Genomic DNA, 20,255 nt, shown 5'->3' on the forward strand with positions numbered 1-20,255 from the left:
TGCCGCAGTGCGCATGCTCAGTGTAGTAGCCGGTTATGGCGGCGGTGTGTGTTTGTCCATGAGGTGGGGGACTCCTGCTATTCTTGCGGTGTGTGACAGAGCGATCCGAGCGAAGCGCTGCCATGGCTGGAGTGTTTGACATTGATTTGGACCAGCCGGAGGAAAATGTCTCCGACGATGAGAACGAGGAGGTATACTTTAGCGGGAGACGCTGACGATTTACCGCGAAAGCTGTCACAGCAGAAACTCTCCACGCACGGAAGCTAGCTGCTTAGCCTGGTAGCCTGCCTGACAGCCGCCCGCAGGCCTTCTCCTGCAGCCGGACAGCTCAGGCCCTTTTCACACAGGGACATAGCCGAAGCTAGTGCTAATTAGCACGACCGGGATCGCGACAGAGCTGTCACCGGCTTTAATGCTAACGTGATCCGGCGATGACATGCGCACGGTGTTGACGCTGTGTCAAAGCCCAGCGCTGTCATGTTGGGAGTTGAGCAAAACGTCCTTACTTGGCCAAAGGTGCTGCAGTGATAAATGTAGCTCCGAGCGCAACAGTTTATTTTGGCAGGACTGTGACAGCCAGAGTGGGAATGTGCAGTGGAGTGTCCGCTTGTTTCTGTTCTCGCTGAGATATAAAAGGCAGCAATACTCCAGAAATACACTGCATTTTTAAAATGAGGGGCTTTGAAGAGCTGCTGTCCCAGAGTCTCGGCTTCTTATTACAAAAACAGCAAGAAAAAAACTTCCAAGTGCAGCTGCTGAACAGAAGAGAGTGCATTATACAGCACACACGTCTATATGTATAAACTTTATTTAGAAAGCTTTCCTGAAAGGTCACATCAGCCTCTTTAAAGAAGAAGATATGTTTATTAAGCCTATTGTGCAAGAGGCTATAATTTAGGTACTGCTATAAATATTTATTGTTTTCACGAGTGATTATTTAAGTGAGTTGTAGATCAGTTATTACTGACCAAAAGGCAAGAAAACAGCAAGAAAAGCAGTAAGTGGAGAAGCTGTAAGAAGAAAATGTTTGGTATTTTTTGCTAAACATTGACTTAATCAATATTCAAAAGAGCTGCTGAGTAACTGAATTCCCAAGAATTTATTGATGAAACAAGTCAGCTGTAAATGTAAACAGCTGTTTCCCTGCATGCTGCCAAGAACAGTGTTAGAAATGCTTTATTGTAGTAGTTACTTAAACATGTAGAGGACTGGGTATGTCCTTATGAAGTTAAAAGCTGAGAGAAAGCCTTAAAAACTGGTGGATCTGTCACAAGCTCCTTCAGTCCACATATTAAAGTATCCTTGGACACACTGAAAGTTTCCCTGGGTGCATCCATCGGAGTGTGAGTGTTAGAAAAAGCACTTAGGGATAGAGAATAGTCCCGTGTGTGATTGGACGAATAAGACGTGTAGAAAGAAGCACTTTGAAGAACTTTAGTAGGAAGGCGCTATTTATAAGTACCAGTCCATTTACCATTTACATCATGGGTGCTGTGGATTCTGTTCATGACAAAAACAAAGAAAAATCCTTCACAACTTATTTTGTTTTCCTCTTTTTCACCCAGGGTCAAATCGCTGATCTCATGGAGCAGTGCATTGAGTTGTAAGTTTTTAAAACTTGACTTTTGTGAGATTTTTATAACCAAAGAGGTCAAAAAGAGGCACGGGCATAATAGAAAGGCGAACATGTCTCACTGCAGCAACATGGATGACTGCGAGAAGATCGAGATATCCGAGGACAACGTCAATCAGGGCACAGAGAGCATCCGACCGGAGTGCTTCGAGCTGCTGCGCGTCCTGGGGAAGGGTGGCTACGGAAAGGTAGTCATTGCCTTGACAAAGCGCTCTTTTATTTTGTGCCTGTGATGTGGCGTCTGCTAGTGCTTTGACCCGCATTTCTTAAAGCGCATCTTTCTGACATGTCGATCCCTTTCCTCCCTGGGCAGGTTTTTCAAGTTCGAAAGGTTGTCGGCGCTGCGGCGGGCAAAATATTTGCCATGAAAGTTTTAAAAAAGGTACATTTCTTCCCCTTTTCTTTGCAATGTTACCCCTCGCCAATTCCAGAACACACAATCCTGTTCATCAATTAGAGCTCCTCTCATTTTGTTTCATATGAACACAGCTGCATGTTTGTCATTAAACATTACGATGCTTTGGTCTGCAAACACTGGCTGCCTCTGAAGCCTGTGGCGGGGTAAGATTTCACTGCTAGTTGGTAGATTGCCATCAGCTCTGCTCTACTGCAGCCTTGGCACTTAAAACACTCTGCCTCAGCCCATTAGACGCTGCTCGATTCTCACACTGCTTCTGCTTTATTGGCTTACGTGACCCTAGTGACACATTAAAGAACTGCCACGTTTCAGTTATTTGTTTAAACCCCTTGGCTTTAAGGCAGCGGCACAGCTCCGATATGGGGCTGTAGGGTGGCGATAGAGGCCAGGTTTCATCTTTATGAAGCATCTCAAGGTATGAAATCAGTCCTGACTTGCCCAAAATTCCCAGTTGCATACATTTATTTTCTTAAACTACAGTTTATCATCTCACGTTGGTCTGTCCTAACCTGCCAGTTGTTCCCTCCATGTGGACGGAGATCACTGTATGAATGCAGAATTTGAGTTAAATACCAGAATTTTCCAGAGATCACACTGAGATAAAACTTCCATTCAGATTTCATGTCCAATGAAGGAAAAGCTTAGATATTCTTCTTAATTTAAAACAATCAGATAAAGTTTGAGCAGTGATTTACAACTTAGAGCGTTTTCACACCTATCGTTCATTGACTCGAATCAGTTTTAGACTTGGAGCGTTTTCCTGTGGTTTGGTTTGTTTTCAGTATTTTTCAAAGAAAAATCAAAGCGACCAAATGCGTCGATACAAAACACGTGAGAACATTCAATCTACTCATTTGCCATATGTGTCCCTTTGAACCTATAGCTTCATTAGAAAACACATATGCATATGTAGAGTACTGTGTAAAAGTCCTGAGCTACCCCTCATATCTTGCTTCCACTGGGATGACTTTTAAATTACCTTGTCATTTTTAAAGTGGTCTTGAGGAATAGTTCTCCAGGCTGTTAAACCACGTTCTTTAACTGTGAATCATTCAAGCAGAGCAAAGAACCACTTTTAAGTAGTATAAAAGCACATCTCTTAAGGTGAATCTACAAAGAAATGCCAAAGATATATCAGGCTGACGGGCATAAAATAGGTTTGGTTGAAAACTTGGCATATCTTGGCATGGTAAATATATATATATCCATGAGACATGGAAAAATATCCAGCAATACTATCAGCCATGGATTGGCCTCCCCAGAGGCCGGACCTCAACATTACTGAAGCTGTGTGTGATCATCTTGATGGAGAACATCCAAAGAAGAGCTTTGAATGTCCTTCAAGAAGTTTGGAAAACTATTCCTGAAGACACTTAAAGAAATGACACGACAGCTTTCCTAACAGAGTTCAGGCTGTGTTAAGGGATAATAGTGATCATACCAGAAATTGGCCTCAAAGCTTGTTAGAATTGTACAAACTCTGCTTTGTATTTTCATGTAAGTTTGCTTGTTTCAATAAATTGCTGCATCTGTTTCCCATTCTCTTAGTAAAATGTAAAGAAAAGAGTTGGCTTAAGACTTTTGTTCAGCACCGTGTAAAATCCAGAATAGTGGTGTTTGCTTCAGCCTGTCAGTGTTTTTAACGTGATAGCCGAACTGCTGAACGCGTCGTCATTATCCCGTGTGTTAATGTTTCAGCCTGGACTGCCATAAAACCATCATATAATTTATGATTTACTCTCTAGTTGGAACTTTGATTCAGGGCTGCATGTGTGAGAGAGAGAGGGAAAGGGTCAAAGTTCTGAGGTTGGACTGCGGTGCTTCTGAGATGCTTGATAATCACATGTTAGTAGAGTAGTTAGAAGAAGTGAGAAGGGCTGGAAATTCACATTAAATTGCACAAATCAGCCAGTTCTCATTGGTCTTTCACTCAGTGCTGAGACAGCAGAGTTGCTGACGGGCAGCTTTTTGGCCTTCTGACAAAAGTGTTTAGTAAACAAAAAGAAGAGTGAAGGAAGAGAGCTTCTCTCTGTGCACGTAATGATTCCCACTAGACTGACACCGGTGTACTCCGGTAGGGCTGCATGTATTTTAATGCATGTTTTTTTTTGTTTAGTTTATAACTTACCAGGTGATTGATCTGCCTTCTTAAACTTATTAAAGTAGACTTAGAATTATAATAATGAAATGTGAATCTGCTGCTTTAATATGGAAGAACAAAAGATTCAAAAGCTTGACAAAAGCGAGACGCCACTCAGCACGTGCTGATTAAAAACAAGAAAACACAAATATCTCTTTAAGAAAAACCCCAAACCTTGGTATTATTTATCTGACAAATGACAACCGGAAGAACAGAGACAGCACACTGGACTTGATGCATGACATTCAACCACTAAAACTAATGTTTCTGTCCACGAATACAAGTAAATAACTGTAATTTGGCATCTCAATGAAAAATAATAGAAATGTGCTTTACTCTTTATTCTTTATTTCTATATTTTCTGCTTTATTGTGAAATAGTAAATTATTGTTGTTAGGCATGAATTTTTATGTTCAAACATTAAAAATATAATTTCAGTTAAAGGGTTTGCACGTACTGGTAGATTAACCATTACATTACTACAACATTAGTAATGTAATTACAAATACTTTTAACTTTAGGCCAGCTCTGACATAAACCTTACACTAATACATTTGTTAAGCACTGCACTATCCAGCTGGTTGTATCATGTGATCCAGCTCGGCAGCCAAATGCAAATGTTTTTACTTTAAAGGGTTTTGCACTTCCTGGCGACAGCAGTGAATTAACTGAGTTCTGTCTGTGCAAGATATCGTATATGATGGGCACTGTTTGCTAACTTTACTTTCATATTGCAAAATAAGATGTTACAGCATTTTATTTTGAGGAACTTAAGTGTTTAATGGACACAGAAGTAGCTTTTCAAACTACGAACATCCACGCTGTCGTTTATTTTCGGGATAAAAATTTAGTCTAGTCACTTGTGTAAAATGTTATCTTTTACTTACACTGTGACTCACATACATATATAGTGTCTCTGTGTCGCCTGGATGGGTGGCGTGTTGTTGGTCAAGCTTTTGAGTTGTTCTGCCCACCGTACTGCAGATGACTAAGCTGAAGCCCTGAGTCTTACAGTGAAGCCCTGTTATTTTCTCTGGATTAGTTACGCCGGACAAACAGGCAGTGACAGAACATGTGCTGCATATAATGCTGCTGTGTCTGCTTCTTAAATAATGTCGATTTATTCATTTGCAGGCTATGATTGTGCGCAACGCCAAGGACACAGCCCACACCAAGGCGGAGAGGAACATCCTGGAGGAAGTGAAGCATCCCTTCATTGTCGATCTCATCTACGCCTTTCAGACGGGAGGGAAGCTATACCTCATCCTGGAGTACCTGAGTGGTCAGTGCAAGCAGTACACTCACATATACAGAGCTTTAATATGGCTCCTAGCAGGCACTCTTCTTGTATCTTACTATATGCGTGAAATCTCTGTCTGCCTGTGAGCTCCTCCTAAAAACCAGCACAAGTTGAGCAACCAAAATTGGCACATAGATGCGTCTTACAGGGGATTTATGCTTCAGTGGGAAATCTACGCAATTTACCTAACGTCGTAACCTCAAATCCCTCTGAAACCTCACGCCAGATAAAATATAAAATTACCAGAAATGTAACTACAACAATCGTATGACCCCCTCAACCCTATGAGCAAGTGCTTTGGTGACAGTGGGAAGGAAAAACTCCCTTTTAACAGGAAGAAACCAGGTTCAGCGTAAACATCAGATCTGAATATTGTAAATACACTGAAATTAGTGTTCTTTGCATTTTATTTTCCGCCTTTTTTCTTTTTCCTTCTTCACTCTCTCATCTCTCTATAGTGCTCTCACGCGGTCTTCAAACTGTATGTAACAGGATCTAATGCACACATCCATTACACTGTAGCTGTCTTGTTAATCATGCATTTATCTCTTATGTGTCTGATATTAGATAATGTTATACTATTTCATTTCACTGTGAGGCAATTAACAGTTAATGTGCAGCGGTGGGAGGGGTCACAGCAATTTTCCTCGCCCGTCTCGGTGTGATGGAGGCGTAAAGGTTTATGGAGGTTAATATACGAGTAGTGTGAGTCACATAATTGTGGTTTAGATTCCCGAGCAGAAACGTTTGCGTCTATCGAACACGAGAACCTGACAGTCACCTCTTCTTTCTGCTCGGCCGTTCCACACGGGTCAGACATTTAGGAGTGTGGATATGGCTGTTAGTAGCATGAACATGTGTTCACCTGTGCAGGAGGAGAACTCTTTATGCAGCTGGAGAGAGAGGGCATCTTCATGGAAGACACAGCCTGGTGAGCATGACGATGCACTGAAACACAGATTGCAGGATGAAATGTTCGGATTGGTTAAAGATGATGTAATATCTCAGAGACCTCCGTTATAGATGTCGACAGTCTGAATGACTTCATTAGTTCTGTTACACTGCAGATAAGCATAAGCAGCAAAATATATGCTTTGTCTTTTCTTGTCTGATGGCTCAGATGCAATGTGGACCTCAGACCGCCTTAAAGTTTTTCTTTTTCTTTAGTTTTTACCTGGCAGAGATCTCCATGGCTCTGGGCCACCTGCACCAGAAGGGCATCATCTACAGAGACCTAAAGCCCGAGAACATCATGCTTAACAGCCAAGGTGAGAGGGGAAATGGCTAAAAAATTAAAAATGACCTTAAGATTTATAATGGCAGCTCTTTTTCAATATATATGTTAATGTGAGGCTAATGTTTGTGCCGTTTTCCTCAAAGGTCACGTAAAGCTGACAGACTTCGGGCTGTGTAAAGAATCCATTCACGACGGCACGGTCACGCACACTTTCTGTGGCACCATCGAGTACATGTGAGTACACTTCTTGTTTTTAATTAATCTCTTATCCAGCAATGAGAATCGCTCTTCATGCCAGCTTGATGATCTTTGCTAAGTAATATTACTGCACCAGTAATACGCACTCGCATTATCACAGGGCTCCAGAGATCCTCATGAGAAGTGGGCACAACAGAGCGGTGGACTGGTGGAGTCTGGGCGCTCTGATGTACGACATGCTCACAGGAGCGGTCAGTTAAACATTAACAGCCTGCAAAGAAAAAAAAGCTTTCTCATTGGCTCTTATTAATGGACTGTTATAAAATATGAATCCGCATTAGCGACGGTAGAGTAACCTCAGCTCCATCTTTTACTGCAGCCGCCTTTTACTGGTGAAAACCGAAAAAAGACAATTGACAAGATCCTGAAGTGCAAGCTCAGCCTCCCGCCCTACCTCACACAAGAAGCTCGAGACCTCCTAAAAAAGGTATCTAGAGGTTTTTTTCCCTCCTGTTAGTTGACTGTTGTCTTGTTATTGTCTTCTTATTTTTATTTTTTACTTTTTTGCAGTTGCTAAAGAGAAACGCTTCATTGCGGCTGGGAGCGGGAGCAGGAGACGCTGCAGAGGTGCAGGTGAGAATAAGCAGCTGGATATCGGTGATAAGTCGCACCAGCTCTTCCATGAACTACTCAGTGCTTATTTATAGACGCAGAACACGCATATTCCATCTGTTCATTGCGCTTTGTGTGTGGTTTTGCCATAGAGTCATAATTTCTTCCGACACATCAACTGGGACGATTTGCTGGCTCGGAAAGTGGAGCCTCCCTTCAAGCCTTTTCTGGTGAGTACTCGAGCGGGAAACTGCAAGAAGTCCTCAGCTTAAGTTTCAAGTTACGTTTCGGGAATGGCAACCAGGTCCTCTCCTGTTTCAGACGTGCTCGTGTTGCTGTACCCCCTCACCTGCGTGTCCTCTGTTCTGTCTTCGCAGCAATCGGCTGACGACGTGAGTCAGTTTGACTCAAAGTTCACCAGTCAGACGCCCGTCGATAGCCCGGATGACTCGACCCTCAGTGAGAGCGCCAATCAAGCCTTCCTGGTAACTTCTGACTCAGGCTCTGTTAGAGTTTTCAGTACTGAATCCATGTGCAGCATCTCTTAAGGGTCAAAGGATGACAGTAAGGTGTCATCTTAATGATTTCTCAATTGTTTGAGGATTTAATGATAAACTGTAAAGATTATTAATTATCACAGGGCAGAAACAAATATGAGACTGACAGTCGCTGCACTTGGCTCATTAGTAAACGAGGAGTCCTCTCATTAGTTTTGTCCTAAACACGACTTCTTCTCCCCTGACCTGTTTCTTTCCCTGTGATTTAGGGTTTCACGTATATTGCTCCATCGGTCCTTGAAAACATCAAAGAAAAATTCTCGTATGAGCCAAAAATCCGCTCACCGCGACGCATCATGGACAGCCCAAGAACACCGCTCAGGTAATGCCAGCGTCAGAAACGAGCGTGTTTGTGTTGCGACGGATGGTCCTCAGGCTGATGCCTCTGGTACAAATGCTTTTCATACAGAAGTAACGTTATCAGATCGCACTGAAAGTATGTTTTTTGGATAAAGTGATCACTTATGGTCTTTACATACAGTGCAGATTCTCAGTTGGTTTCATTTTGTATTAAACACAGAAGCAATTAGCTTAAAAACGAGTTAAAATAACATAGTTAACATTTTATTTTGTAAGTTATGGTGCTTTTAGTATAAAATTAGTGGCATGACCTCTAAAGATGTCCTGTGATGAGAGGCAGCAGATCATGTAAGTCCTGCATGTTCCAAGGTGTGCCCAAGTGAGTCGGCCTGAAGCCGAGGAGAGGCTGGGTTTTACCACACGACAGAGAGGCTGAAGCAGAGCACAAATTATGTTTGGGAACACAAGTCAATCCTGACCTAAGGGACTGTGACATGAGCTGGATGAAACATCAAGTTGTTGCTCCCGAAGGAGTTTCTATAAGTTCCTAAATTTAAGAACTTACTGTGTTTTTCCAGCATGGAGTCAGTTTTTACTCAGTGAGTTCAATAAAGACATGAAAGGTCCAGCTGACCTCCTGTGTGTTAGTTTAGTCCGATGGTTTTAAGACTGCATCTGTTGCTTAGTCGAAGATCACGCCACACTTTGACAGTAATCGGTGCTGAAATCCTGCTGATTCTCCAGGGTACAAATACTTTTTCTCAGATCTCTCTGCTTTCTGAGGAAGCTCAGATCCTTCAGTGAGTGCCGCAAGATGCTGGATCTTGTACCAGTCTGCATATTTAAACCAGTGAAGGGCAGGAGGTCACTGAGCAAACTTAGTGATGCTCTCCATCTCACCCGCTCGGCTCCACACTCCTGAGATTCTCCCTCAGACAGTAAAGAAACATCTGTCTCAATCATCTTTTTTTTTCTTCTCCATCACAATATTTCATCAGTTCAGCTGATAAAATCACTTGAAGTTCTTGTTACTGTGTCTGAATTTTGTCCTTTTTCTGCTGTTAAAATACAGAAAATAATCAATTTGCCGTTTTTCATCATTCACCTGTTTTTCCTCTGTCCTTTCAGCCCGGTCAAGTTTTCAGGCGGGCACTGTTGGCATCGGAGCCCCCTCGTTCCCAGCAGTGGACCCGGTGTCCTCCAGTCTCCTCAAGACCAGGCCATGGAACTGTCCACCCCAGAGCAGATGGACATCACAACCAGCGCCGAGGCCTCGGCCCCTCTCCCCATCCGTCAGCCTGCTGGGATCAACCTTGCTCAGATGAAGCAGCAAGCCTATCCTGTCATGGCCAAACGGCCCGAGCATCTACGTATGAACCTATGACCCCGCCGCCACTGTTTAGGAGAGTTTATTTCTTGACTCTTTTTTTTTTTTCTTCCTCCCACCAATGTTATTTTTTTAAGAAACAAAGCAAAAAAAATGGATGCTAGAGACAATGAAAATCCAAAATTGCACATCCGCACACTACATATACTGTCAGAACCTGGAGTTTGTGCGTGCATTTGGGACTCCGGCGTGCTATGGTTAAGTGCTACCGACAATATCACGTCTCACCACTTCTGACACCTCAGGTCTGTTGACCTTCGTCTTCTGCCCCGACCCCACCCCCACTCAAATGGACTACAACAGATGTTTGGAGGAGCTGCAGCCTGTAACGTATCTCACGGTGTGCAAGCAACTCAAACTGAAATGCAGTCGGCCTAGAAGGTATCCAAAGTGCTTTACGCTGTTTAAAAGTGGGGGGAGAGGCGAGCTTCTTCCATTGGAAGAATTTGGACAGGACTTCTCAGATAAAATGCTTCCTGTCTCTGAGTGAAAAGGTATGAATTTATTTAAAAAAAGAAAGATTGGTTAAGGAAATTGTCTTTGAGTAGCAGACAAGAAGAGGCTCTGGGGATGATGAATATAGCTTTATGTCTTAACAAACACATCAACGATGAACCAGAGAGCCTTGATTCAAAGGAGGAAACCCCCTGTTGATTTTTACAATCTTTGAGCGTTGGTGTTATGGATGACGTGTGAAACGGTTCATTTGGCGTGGGATCCCTGCCTCAGTTATCCACTCTTCAGGCATTACCACACTATAGGTTGTATCACTGGGGTTAGCTGGCACGTCACCAGGTACACGGGCCTCATTCAGCATTAGCGTGAACCACTTTCTCTTCCCCTATCGTCACACAAAACAAACTGATTTCGGTGCTGCTTTCTTTGACCCCACCCTCCTCAGTCTTACACCCAGCAGGAGATGCTGCGCCCCTGCGGTTTTTGGGACGTCGGACCTCACCTGACCCGTGGAATGATTCACATCGGAGACTGCGGCACCAGTTGATCTGGACTGTCTGCCGTTTTTATGCTCCAAAAACCTGGAGCAGCATTTACAGCCTCCTTGCCTCTGCATTAACTTGTTAAGGAGCAACATTTTAGAAGTCTTGGAAAGCAAGAAAAATTATAAATAAACTGTAAAAGAAATACAAACTGCCGTGTCGTGTTTTAATTGCAAGAAAAGCACCGGGAGACCTCGTATGTTTGCATATCGTTTAATTACAAAGTTGTGCTACGAGCACATTTAAATGTATCACCAGACATCTAATCAGTCATTTTTCCTTTTCTTTTGTAACTGGACATTTGAACTCATCACAAACACAAAAGGTGCAAAGTAAAAAAAACTAATGTAATTAAAAAAAATTAATCTTTTGAAGAGAGTAGTTTGTCACTCAAAGACTAGCTTATCGGGAAATAATCTGAAACCTCTACTTATTAAAAAAAAAAAAAAAAAAGTCACACTTTACTGATTCCCAAACAAAATCAAAACAATCATAGCGCCCTGATGATGCTGAAAAAGGATCTCAGCTGTTTAAAAAAAAATAAAACGTGGCCACAAATGAACATGAAAGGCCCCGCAGTCATTTGAAGTGGTTAATTTAATGTAAACTATGAGGGACTGAACAAAAACATGAAAAAAACCTATAAAAACATACAGTTTACAAACAGTTTGAGTTCAAAAGTAGCCGTACCCTTACACAAACTCTGATTGTGCAGTTCTGCTTTTCTATCTGACACAGTCGGACTTTTAAGTGCTGGTTTCAGAGGAATTCATTCATGAATGTGTGTACAGTATGAAAAACATCAGGAAAAAAAAAAACATACGCTCGTCAAGTTTCACTCCAAAGGCTGCTGGTCTGAGATCTGAATTGTTTGGTGGCCATTAAATTCTTTTCATTTCTTACAGGCAACAGCAAGTAAAACCCTTATCTACCTGCTACAAATATGTAATGATAAAAACTCGGGAATGAAACACCTGCCAAAGAGATACACTTCCACTCTTGGGCTTGTGAGATCACATTGAAACATTTTTTTTTAAGGAAAGCATATTTGTGTATAGCTCTTCAAATGAAGCATTATATAATAATTTCTCATAAACGTATAATTTTCAGTGGAATATCTACATAGACATATAGAGGACATTTTTGCCAACCATCAATGCTGTATTCCAGTGTTCACTAATGTGTCAAAAAGCTGATTGATGATAAAAAAATAAACTTTTTCCAGTGATGCTGTCACAGCTGTAAAACACTTGGCTAGTTTAGTGTTACTTATAGTCTCAAAATGTTTTTTTAATGCAACTATGTCTACTACTCCCTTCACAGAACTGAGCGTAATGGAAAGAGGAGTGAGGAGACCTCTGTGCACAGCCGAATACATCAGTGGGTCTAGCTTTAAAAAACAAAACAGATGTCTCATTGGTTCTTGATTGACTGCTTAGTTAGAAAGTACTCATCAGAGCTACACCGTCTTGATCCATGCTCAATCATCCAGGTAAGTAAATCCCAGAAAGTTAATTCCGTTAATCTAGAAGCTGCATTTTTGGTGGGAGAAACATTTCGTCATCCAAGGGACTTCTTCCATCTTGGCTACATCTGCATAATGACCAAAACTAGCACCACTGACTAACAATGACCAACGCAATTTTTCTGGGATATTAGAGCTAGGCTGTGCTTGTTTGAGAAGGGAGTAGTTCACACTGTAGCACAAAAACACATTCAAACAAGGATGCTGTGATGACGTCTAAAAATGATATATCATTTCAAGTTAGATGAAAAAAAAGTGCTTTTCCTGCAAAAACAAGGACCTTTCTAAGTGATCACAGCAAAAGCTGACCGTACTGTGCGAGCAGGTGCACTCAGCTAAGAGATCCTCGATATGCACTGCAAATGCAGACAGACTATATAGTTAAATGCCTACATTAGGTTTAATATGTGCTGCATCAATAATCTATAAATCTGGAGAATGCAGTCTATTAGTATCTGGGACCTGGCTGAATACTGAAGCATGCCAAGTATACTGTCAGGTGAAAAATCATACCAGCTGTCTTTGGAAGCTGAAACACCTTTACCTGGCAAGCTCTACTGAAAACCTAAATGGTCCAACAGTGAAGAGTGGCACTGACCAACAATGCAATTCCATTTTTAATTGGTCCTTATTTAAGAAACACATTTATAAAGCAGTTTAGATTTCAGATATCTCACTTCATGTAACCACAGATGGTTCGCAGTATGCAATTTAGAGTCTTCATAAGGAATATGCACTTAGCTGCCCAATCAGAAAAATAACTGGCGTATGAAAGCAGCCATATCGTTAAGTGCAGCTTTCTAAATGACAGTATATTTGTGAAAATGAGTATTCTTCATTGTAACTAATATTCTCTGCCTTCATTTTTTAACTACAGAGGAGCTCAGACGTTAGCGATGGTTTGTTTTTTTAAAGACTTAAAAGCTAAATAAGGCACAAATTACTTTACTGGAAAAAAAACCTACTCAAAAAGTCTTTTTAAGAAAATATTGAGGGGGAGGTAATTTAGCTGGATTACTACATGGACTGAGTTAAACTGCATATACTTAGGTCAGATTAAGTGCTTCTGCGTATCCTGACTGTCTTTCCCTCAAGTATCCTTTTAACGTAGACCAAACAAAAGTGTGGCAGGTGAACCAGTCTGTCTAAGATTTCTTCTATGAAAGGTTTAGAAAGAATGCTGTGCTTCTGCCATTTAGGGGAAAAAAACAAAACAAAACAGAAAAACTGCACAGAGCAGCATAGCCTGGCCATCCAAGCACATTTAAACGAACCCAAAACATGACCTACTCTTTGACTGAGCTCTTTTTGGTTAAGCGATTTCAAGCAGCAGGATATATATGAGAGACAAATCAAGATAACTTTGTAGCTATAGTCTGAGGGTTGTTTCAGTTTTGAGTACAATATCATTTACTATTAGCGAGATTAATGACAAAAGACAAAAATAGTGAAGATCTTCATGTATGTATAATTCAGCGTGACAGAAGCAAAGCGTGGGGGTAAATGTTTTCTGAATGTAGCAGCTAGAGCAGGGCCGGAGACACGGGATGTATGAGGATGGAAGTAGTTCAGCAGTTTTTGGAGTAGTTAATGAAGGTAAAGTGAACCAAAGAGTGCCTGCGGTGTAGCAGATAGCGCGTTCTCCTCAGTTCACTCTGCACTTCCAAGCAGCCGGGCTCTGCTCCTGCAGACGCCTCATTTTCTTCCCTAACCACACCCACCAGGCTAAACCAATCACAACACAGACCACAGACTCCACGTAGTAACCGTCCAGTGTCGTCACACAGACGCCGCCTTCCTTCACACACAGCTAGAGGTTTGAACATGGGAGAAAAAATTTTCGAACTTTTAGAGCATTATAGAAGAGAACACACACACCATCTTGCTCCATCCTCATCCTCTGATCACTTACCAGAGCCTCTTCAGAAGAGCCACAGCTCTGCCCAGCAGCCCCCTGGCATTCCTTAGAGGTCAGTGGATCGACCAGCCACAGAGCCACAGTGGAAGGCCAGTTTCCTCCGAGGTTAGTGACCGTGTTCAGCAGGGTCATGTAGGTCCCGCCGATAAGGGGGTCACTCACTTTGGCATGGAAAGCCATGCAGGCCACGTACATGCTATACAACGCCACCTGGAGAATAATAAACAAAAAACAGGAGGTTAACGAAGTTCTTTCAGTCTACTAAAACCTGATTTTTCTTGCTTAATTATCTTATTAATTCAGGCTTGTTGGCAAATTTCTAAAGGACTGCAGTCCTGTATAGTGTTTGTTCATGTAGGCCATCAAATCCTCAACTCTGGCAAATCAGCTAATGATTCACCTGGAACTTCTTCTCATCCAGCACATCCTTGTCACAAGGGGGCAAGCTCTGCATGTCGGATGCCCTTCCTGACACAGCCGCAGAGGGGAGTGCCTCTGTCAGTGGACTTGACCAGCGGCCTTTTGCTTCCCAAGTGAATGTTTAAGCCACTCTACTATGAAACGACTCAATCTCAAATCTCATATTTGCTGTTAACCTCCGTACACTTTCTGCATATCTTGAAGCTGCTTTGCAACCCATCTCCACTCAGTTTCTCTTTTCATGCTCTGTATAACTTAATCAGTCCCTGTTGGCATTGATGGCTGCTCTGTTATGTGCTGGGCTCTTGCTCCTGCTCTGCCAGAACAGAGCCACACTGCCCGATATCAATTACAGCAGATGGAAATAAGAGTCTTCTTTTGACTACAGCGGCTAGTAGTCTTTTCACAGAGGCAGTCACCTGGAAGACACTGTAGCACTCTGGACTAGAAAATAAGAACAGCAAAGAAATTGCAAACCTGATGCAATGCATAGCTGAGCAGCACTACGGCATAGTAGTAAACTGGGAAGCCTCCTTCTTGTTTTACGCTGGGAGTCCACCACACTAGCAAAGCAAACTCCAATCCAATAAGCAGCCTGCAGCATAGAACAAGATCGTTTTAGCTTTCTGTTTACTGAATGTGTGCGTAGTGTGTGCAGAATGCATTACAACCTAAATGGGAAGGCCTTGTAGAAGATGTCCAGAGGTCTGGGCCCTGCTGTGTATCTACTGATGACCACTGGTAGAAAGATCTGGAGAGGCACCATGGGCACTGCTAGCAATGCTAGCTGCTCCTTGGGAACTCCAGCCTCCATCAGCTTCAGACCTGTAACCGCATCTGCTGCAGAGAAACCCATCTGAAACACAAAGAGAGTGGAGAAAATTTACATTTCCACCCGGCAAATATCCAAAAGTGACACCTTCGTGTATCCAATAGTGACCAAGTACTTTAGCAGTGAGAAGCAGGAGACAAAAGGTGAAGACTGTTGGCATCTTGATGATGGATAATAGCAACTTGTAGGTTTCCATGACACCCTGTGTTTCCTCTGGGGTGGTAGTCGTTCTTCTGCCACGTACATTTTCCCTTTTAAAGATGGCAACCAGAGTGGTGGAAATCAGGAATACCACACCCCAAAAGAACAAGAAATCTGCACCAGAGGAAACAAAAGACCAAAACTGCTGTTTATCCACCAACAGAAATATATTTGACTTTTTTTTTTTAGGGGTTATGGAGAGAAAGTACCTGACAAGGTAACAATGCCGGTGTCTTTGGGCACTATTCTGAGGTATTTGTTGCAGAAGTCAGGAGACTCCAGAGCCAGAAAGAGCACATTTCCCAGGAAGTAGCCAGCTGTCTGGCCTACAGAGTTGCATGTAGATGCATAGCCCACATTTTCTCTGGATAACATAGTCAGTGCCCAGCCATCCACAGCTATATCCTTAAATAACAAGGAGGTAAAGAAAGCAAACGCCTTTTATTTATCGTTCTAAATATCTGTCTGTATCATGGTGTTTAAAGAAGCTTACCTGTGTGGCTGCCAGGAAGGCAAGCATGAAGAAGACCGCAGTAAGCGTAACCACATCTGGTCCTCCCTTACTCTGCAGCAGTGAATCAACCTTTGCGGAAAGGTAGAGCATGAAGAGGCCCAAGAGGTACTGTGTGGGCACCAGCCATGACTTTCTGCAGAAACATGAGGAAGACATCATTTGGAGAAGGATGTGCAGTCTAGAGATATCAAGTGTAATAACATGGATACAGATTAAAACATCAGGATAATCAGACATCCAGATGTCTTTCTTACCTCCTACCAAACCTACTGAAGTACAGGGCGTCCACCAGGGGTGCCCATAAAAGCTTGAGACTAAAGGGCCAGAAGACAAAGCTGAAGAAGGCTTGGTCTTTGTAGCTGACATTCTTACTCTGCAAAATCAGAGGGATGCTTCCACCCAGTCCAAGAGGAATCCCCTGCAGCACATAGAGAAACAGAAGCAGCAACACATTCCCCAGCTCGCCGTGTATCCCAGACCTGCGAGGCGACCCTCGCAGCAGAAGAGAACCCTGCTCTCTTTCGTCTTCTATCCCCGGCTCAGAGAAGTCACTCTCCATGTCGTTCAGGTTTTCAGGTGGGAGGGTGCCACCCACCTGCTTCCTCTGCCTCCCGTTCTTGTGTCTGATTAAATTTGAGGACTCCATGATGGATTAGTGGGCCTCAACCCTGCGGTCCTCTCAGCAAATCTGCAAAAGGAGATGAGTGAAAACGACTGATACAACTAAACCGATTTTTAGTTGAAGCTGCTATAAATGCCTTCAATCATTTAGTTTGTACAATGACAGCATTATGGGAAGCAGAAACATGCAGATCAAAGCAGATAGGTTAATATCATTTTTAATATGCAATGGAGAAGCAGTGAAAAGGTGCAGTGAAAAGGTGCAGTGAGCAACAAACAATGAAATGGGGAATTCACTGGACTGAACAATTCTGATGAAGACGAGAAAGTGAGTTTGTAAAAATTAATCAAATTACGCTGCATGCACATGGCAACACATCAGAAAAAAGATGACCACATACCAGTGCGCCTGTGCAAATACTTTGCATTAATCATAAACTGTGGCAGTCACTCATTGTTGGGGTTGAAGGTAGAACTGACGACTGCATGGAATCACAAAAAATCAAAATATAAAACTAAGTTAAACCCTGATCTATAATAAATGACAGTACAGCAAAGAGAAGAGATGTTGCTAAGGTTTACTATACTCAGAGTACATTAAGACGCAGGGTCCCGCTCTCATCTGAAAACTACCAAGTGTTACAGAAAGGTAGAAATAAAACACATCAAATCAATATAAGACGTTTTCAAGACGTTACAAAGCACATGTAAGTTGAAAAGGTGAATTTAGACATACCTGGTGATGGCAGCATGCCAGATCATAAAACACAGACGGTTGAATCACAGATTTAATCAACGGAAAAATCAGCTCATTCAGTTTTTTTCATTCAGAGGTAGGAAACATCTTCATAAAGACGAGAAAACACGAGAAACTGAAAAGCATTTCACTTAAAACTCTCACATCGGTGGACATCAACACAGCCAAGCAAGGAAATGCGACAAGTACAGCTTACAAATGTGTCCGGCGCCTACAGCTGACGTGTCAAAATATGACTGCATGTAGTTCCGCTTCAGTGTACGTAACGTCAGTACTAAATGTTGGTAAAAATACACTCAAGCGGAACTCCAGTTGGTATAATTTACATAAAGCATATTACAAAAAATGTAAAATGAACTTTAAATAAAAACCAGACCTAAAAAATATAAAAATGAAAAAACCTTCACAATTAACTGTTAAGTTCTTGTTTAGTGTTGTAAATAAATGCAATGAGTACAAATGTAAGTAATTTGTGTAAAATTAAATCGCATTATTCATATAATTATAATAATCATATTATTTTTGTCAATTTTCTGACATTCAGCCACAGCGTTGGAGATAAATTGTTAAATGTTAAGAACAGGAAGTTAGTGCGTGAAGTGATAAAGTTTGCAGTAAATAAAATCAACAGTTAACAGTATTTATTAAAAAATCAGTATTTTTTATAACTATAAGTCCATTTACTAGTTTTCCAGCAGTATTGTGACATATAACAGCCGCAAACTACCCAATATCTCATGTGCATTAAAACTACAAAACTGTATTACAAACAATTTTCTGTATTTTTAATCTTAAGTTGTTGTTTACACACAACCCTGTTTTTTCTCTTTTATGTGTGTGTGTGTAGTTAACTACCGAGACTATAAACAATAAATACTAAAAATGTCTTTATTGGGTTAATTGAGCTGTTTTACTTCATTTAAATTATTTTGTGAGAGGTTGTATTAAATATTTCGGCTGCTGTAACACAGTAGTTGTAACTTTTTGGATAAAGCACATCTCATCTCATTTTAATTTAATATTTCCTCTCTACTTTAATCTCTTTTGGCTGTAAGCTTGTAAGAGTGAAAATTTGTTAAAAAAAAAAAAAAAAATCAACAACAAACCAAAAACAAAATTTGAACATGGGTGAATGCTTTGTGCAATAAACTTAATTGAATCACAATTTCCCAGCACTTTGTTGTGATTCCTATCATACACAGTGGTTTGGATGACTTTTCCACGTGCAGCATTAGAATAGTGTTGCTGCAGTTCAACCTCTTTCAGTGTGCAGTAATTAGTAGTTTGCCTAACGATGAATGCAATGATCCATAATGCATATTAATTAAGCTGCTGTATTATTGTATGCTGCTTGGCAGCCCTGGATTATGTTAACCAATTAGGAAATTTTATTCATGCATCATTATTGAAAGCCTGTTACTACAATCACGCTTCTTCTCATTCATCTTTTACACTGTAGGGTGAGTTGAGCTACTCCTGAACTTTGAGAATCCAGATGAAAGAACATGATAGCGATACTGTAAAATCAAAATAAAGAAGATACGGATCGAAAACTCTTCGACCACCCCACGGGTTTTAAACAGGGCTCACACTGATGTTTTCTCCTTGATCAAAAGGTCTTTTGGCGAGGGTCATGATAAACCCATTACCCCACATTTAATTTAGAGAAAATGAATAACAGCATGCTTGGCCTTGTGGTTGCCATGAGTGCATGTGAAGCTGCTTATCCTCACAGATGGCATGTGACAACACACACGGGCATATTTGAGAATATCAGCATGTGATGGAGACTGTGAAGCTGCAGTTGCACTCATGTGAGAAGGTCTGTGTCGGTGTCAATCTACACTGAACTGCTCCGGGGCTCCACACTGTCAGCAGCTATGATATGTCTGAATTACTCTATTGTAACCCCATAAAATTTAACTATCAGTGTGCACAAATTATGTCATCTAGAGGGCTCTTGTATCAAACTATACATGAATCACCAAAAACCTGCAGACAGGGATCTTGAGCCTACTTTTAAACTATATGCTGGGGTGAATTATTCAAAACATTCCAATGATTCGGATTATTTGAGCAGATTACTTTATGTCACATGAGGACTGCTACAGTGGTTACCTTATTGGTTGGTTTATATCATCTGACTGGCCTTAAAGGACTCATTACAATACATTACAACAAATCTATGATTGGTATTTTCCCCTGGTCACGTTATGTTGTTCATCACATTTTCCACTGGATGGTGCTAAAATCAGCACATCTGAATATACTGTAGTAATTCTCAGATTCATGCACCTTAAAATAGTCCAACTTCCCTGCTCAGGGATATTTAATGGCTATTTCGTTTTTCACTTAACACGTGACTGACCTTGTGACCTCCAAGAGCTGGCTTTTTTCTTTTTTCATCAAGCCTCCAGAAATAATACTTTAAAGTGTGGCAACCTTGAAGCATTCATTGCTTCTTCTTGTTGCCAAATGACTGAGAATCCAAACTGGAGATGGAGAGATGGCTACATAGCAGCAATTTCTGCAAGCAAGTTGGGCCTGGGTGGGTGCTGGTCTTTGAAGTATGCAATAATCTATAAGTATAGAAACTGTGGCCACTGCAACATTATTATTGGCGAAATGAATGGAAACTGGATGAGTGAATGTAACTCTTAGTTTCTTCTTTAAGCTGCCTGAAAAAT

At 41.5% G+C, this 20,255-nt stretch overlaps 2 protein-coding genes across 4 annotated transcripts; one reads left to right on the forward strand and one right to left on the reverse strand.

Annotated features, from left to right (window-relative positions):
• On the forward strand, nt 1–10,931 carry rps6kb1b (ribosomal protein S6 kinase b, polypeptide 1b). The gene is made up of 15 exons (XM_031752749.2): nt 1–191; nt 1,566–1,603; nt 1,701–1,821; nt 1,947–2,015; nt 5,326–5,473; nt 6,365–6,422; nt 6,659–6,759; nt 6,872–6,962; nt 7,087–7,177; nt 7,306–7,413; nt 7,497–7,559; nt 7,691–7,768; nt 7,916–8,023; nt 8,305–8,417; nt 9,524–10,931. Exons 1-15 carry the CDS (start codon nt 123–125, stop codon nt 9,777–9,779), a joined length of 1,512 nt encoding a protein of 503 aa, XP_031608609.1. The 5' UTR covers nt 1–122; the 3' UTR covers nt 9,780–10,931.
• Nucleotides 10,932–10,977: 46 nt separating this feature from the next.
• Nucleotides 10,978–17,793, reverse strand: slc33a1 (solute carrier family 33 member 1). 3 transcript variants are annotated; one of them, XM_031752667.2, is made up of 11 exons: nt 17,548–17,793; nt 17,408–17,440; nt 17,213–17,293; nt 16,445–16,878; nt 16,170–16,323; nt 15,886–16,081; nt 15,591–15,790; nt 15,315–15,499; nt 15,121–15,238; nt 14,218–14,433; nt 10,978–14,115 (listed from the first exon to the last, which is right to left on the reverse strand). In XM_031752667.2, exons 4-11 carry the CDS (start codon nt 16,834–16,836, stop codon nt 13,951–13,953), a joined length of 1,626 nt encoding a protein of 541 aa, XP_031608527.1. In that variant the 5' UTR covers nt 16,837–16,878; nt 17,213–17,293; nt 17,408–17,440; nt 17,548–17,793; the 3' UTR covers nt 10,978–13,950. The 3 variants fall into 3 exon arrangements, with proteins under 3 accessions (XP_031608527.1, XP_031608526.1, XP_031608528.1); XM_031752666.2 differs by lacking the exon at nt 17,408–17,440; XM_031752668.2 differs by lacking the exons at nt 17,213–17,293; nt 17,408–17,440.
• Between the last annotated feature and the right edge of the window lie 2,462 nt (nt 17,794–20,255).

Source organism: Oreochromis aureus, linkage group 14 (assembly GCF_013358895.1).
Source record: "Oreochromis aureus strain Israel breed Guangdong linkage group 14, ZZ_aureus, whole genome shotgun sequence".
Classification (NCBI taxonomy): Eukaryota; Metazoa; Chordata; class Actinopteri; order Cichliformes; family Cichlidae; genus Oreochromis; species Oreochromis aureus.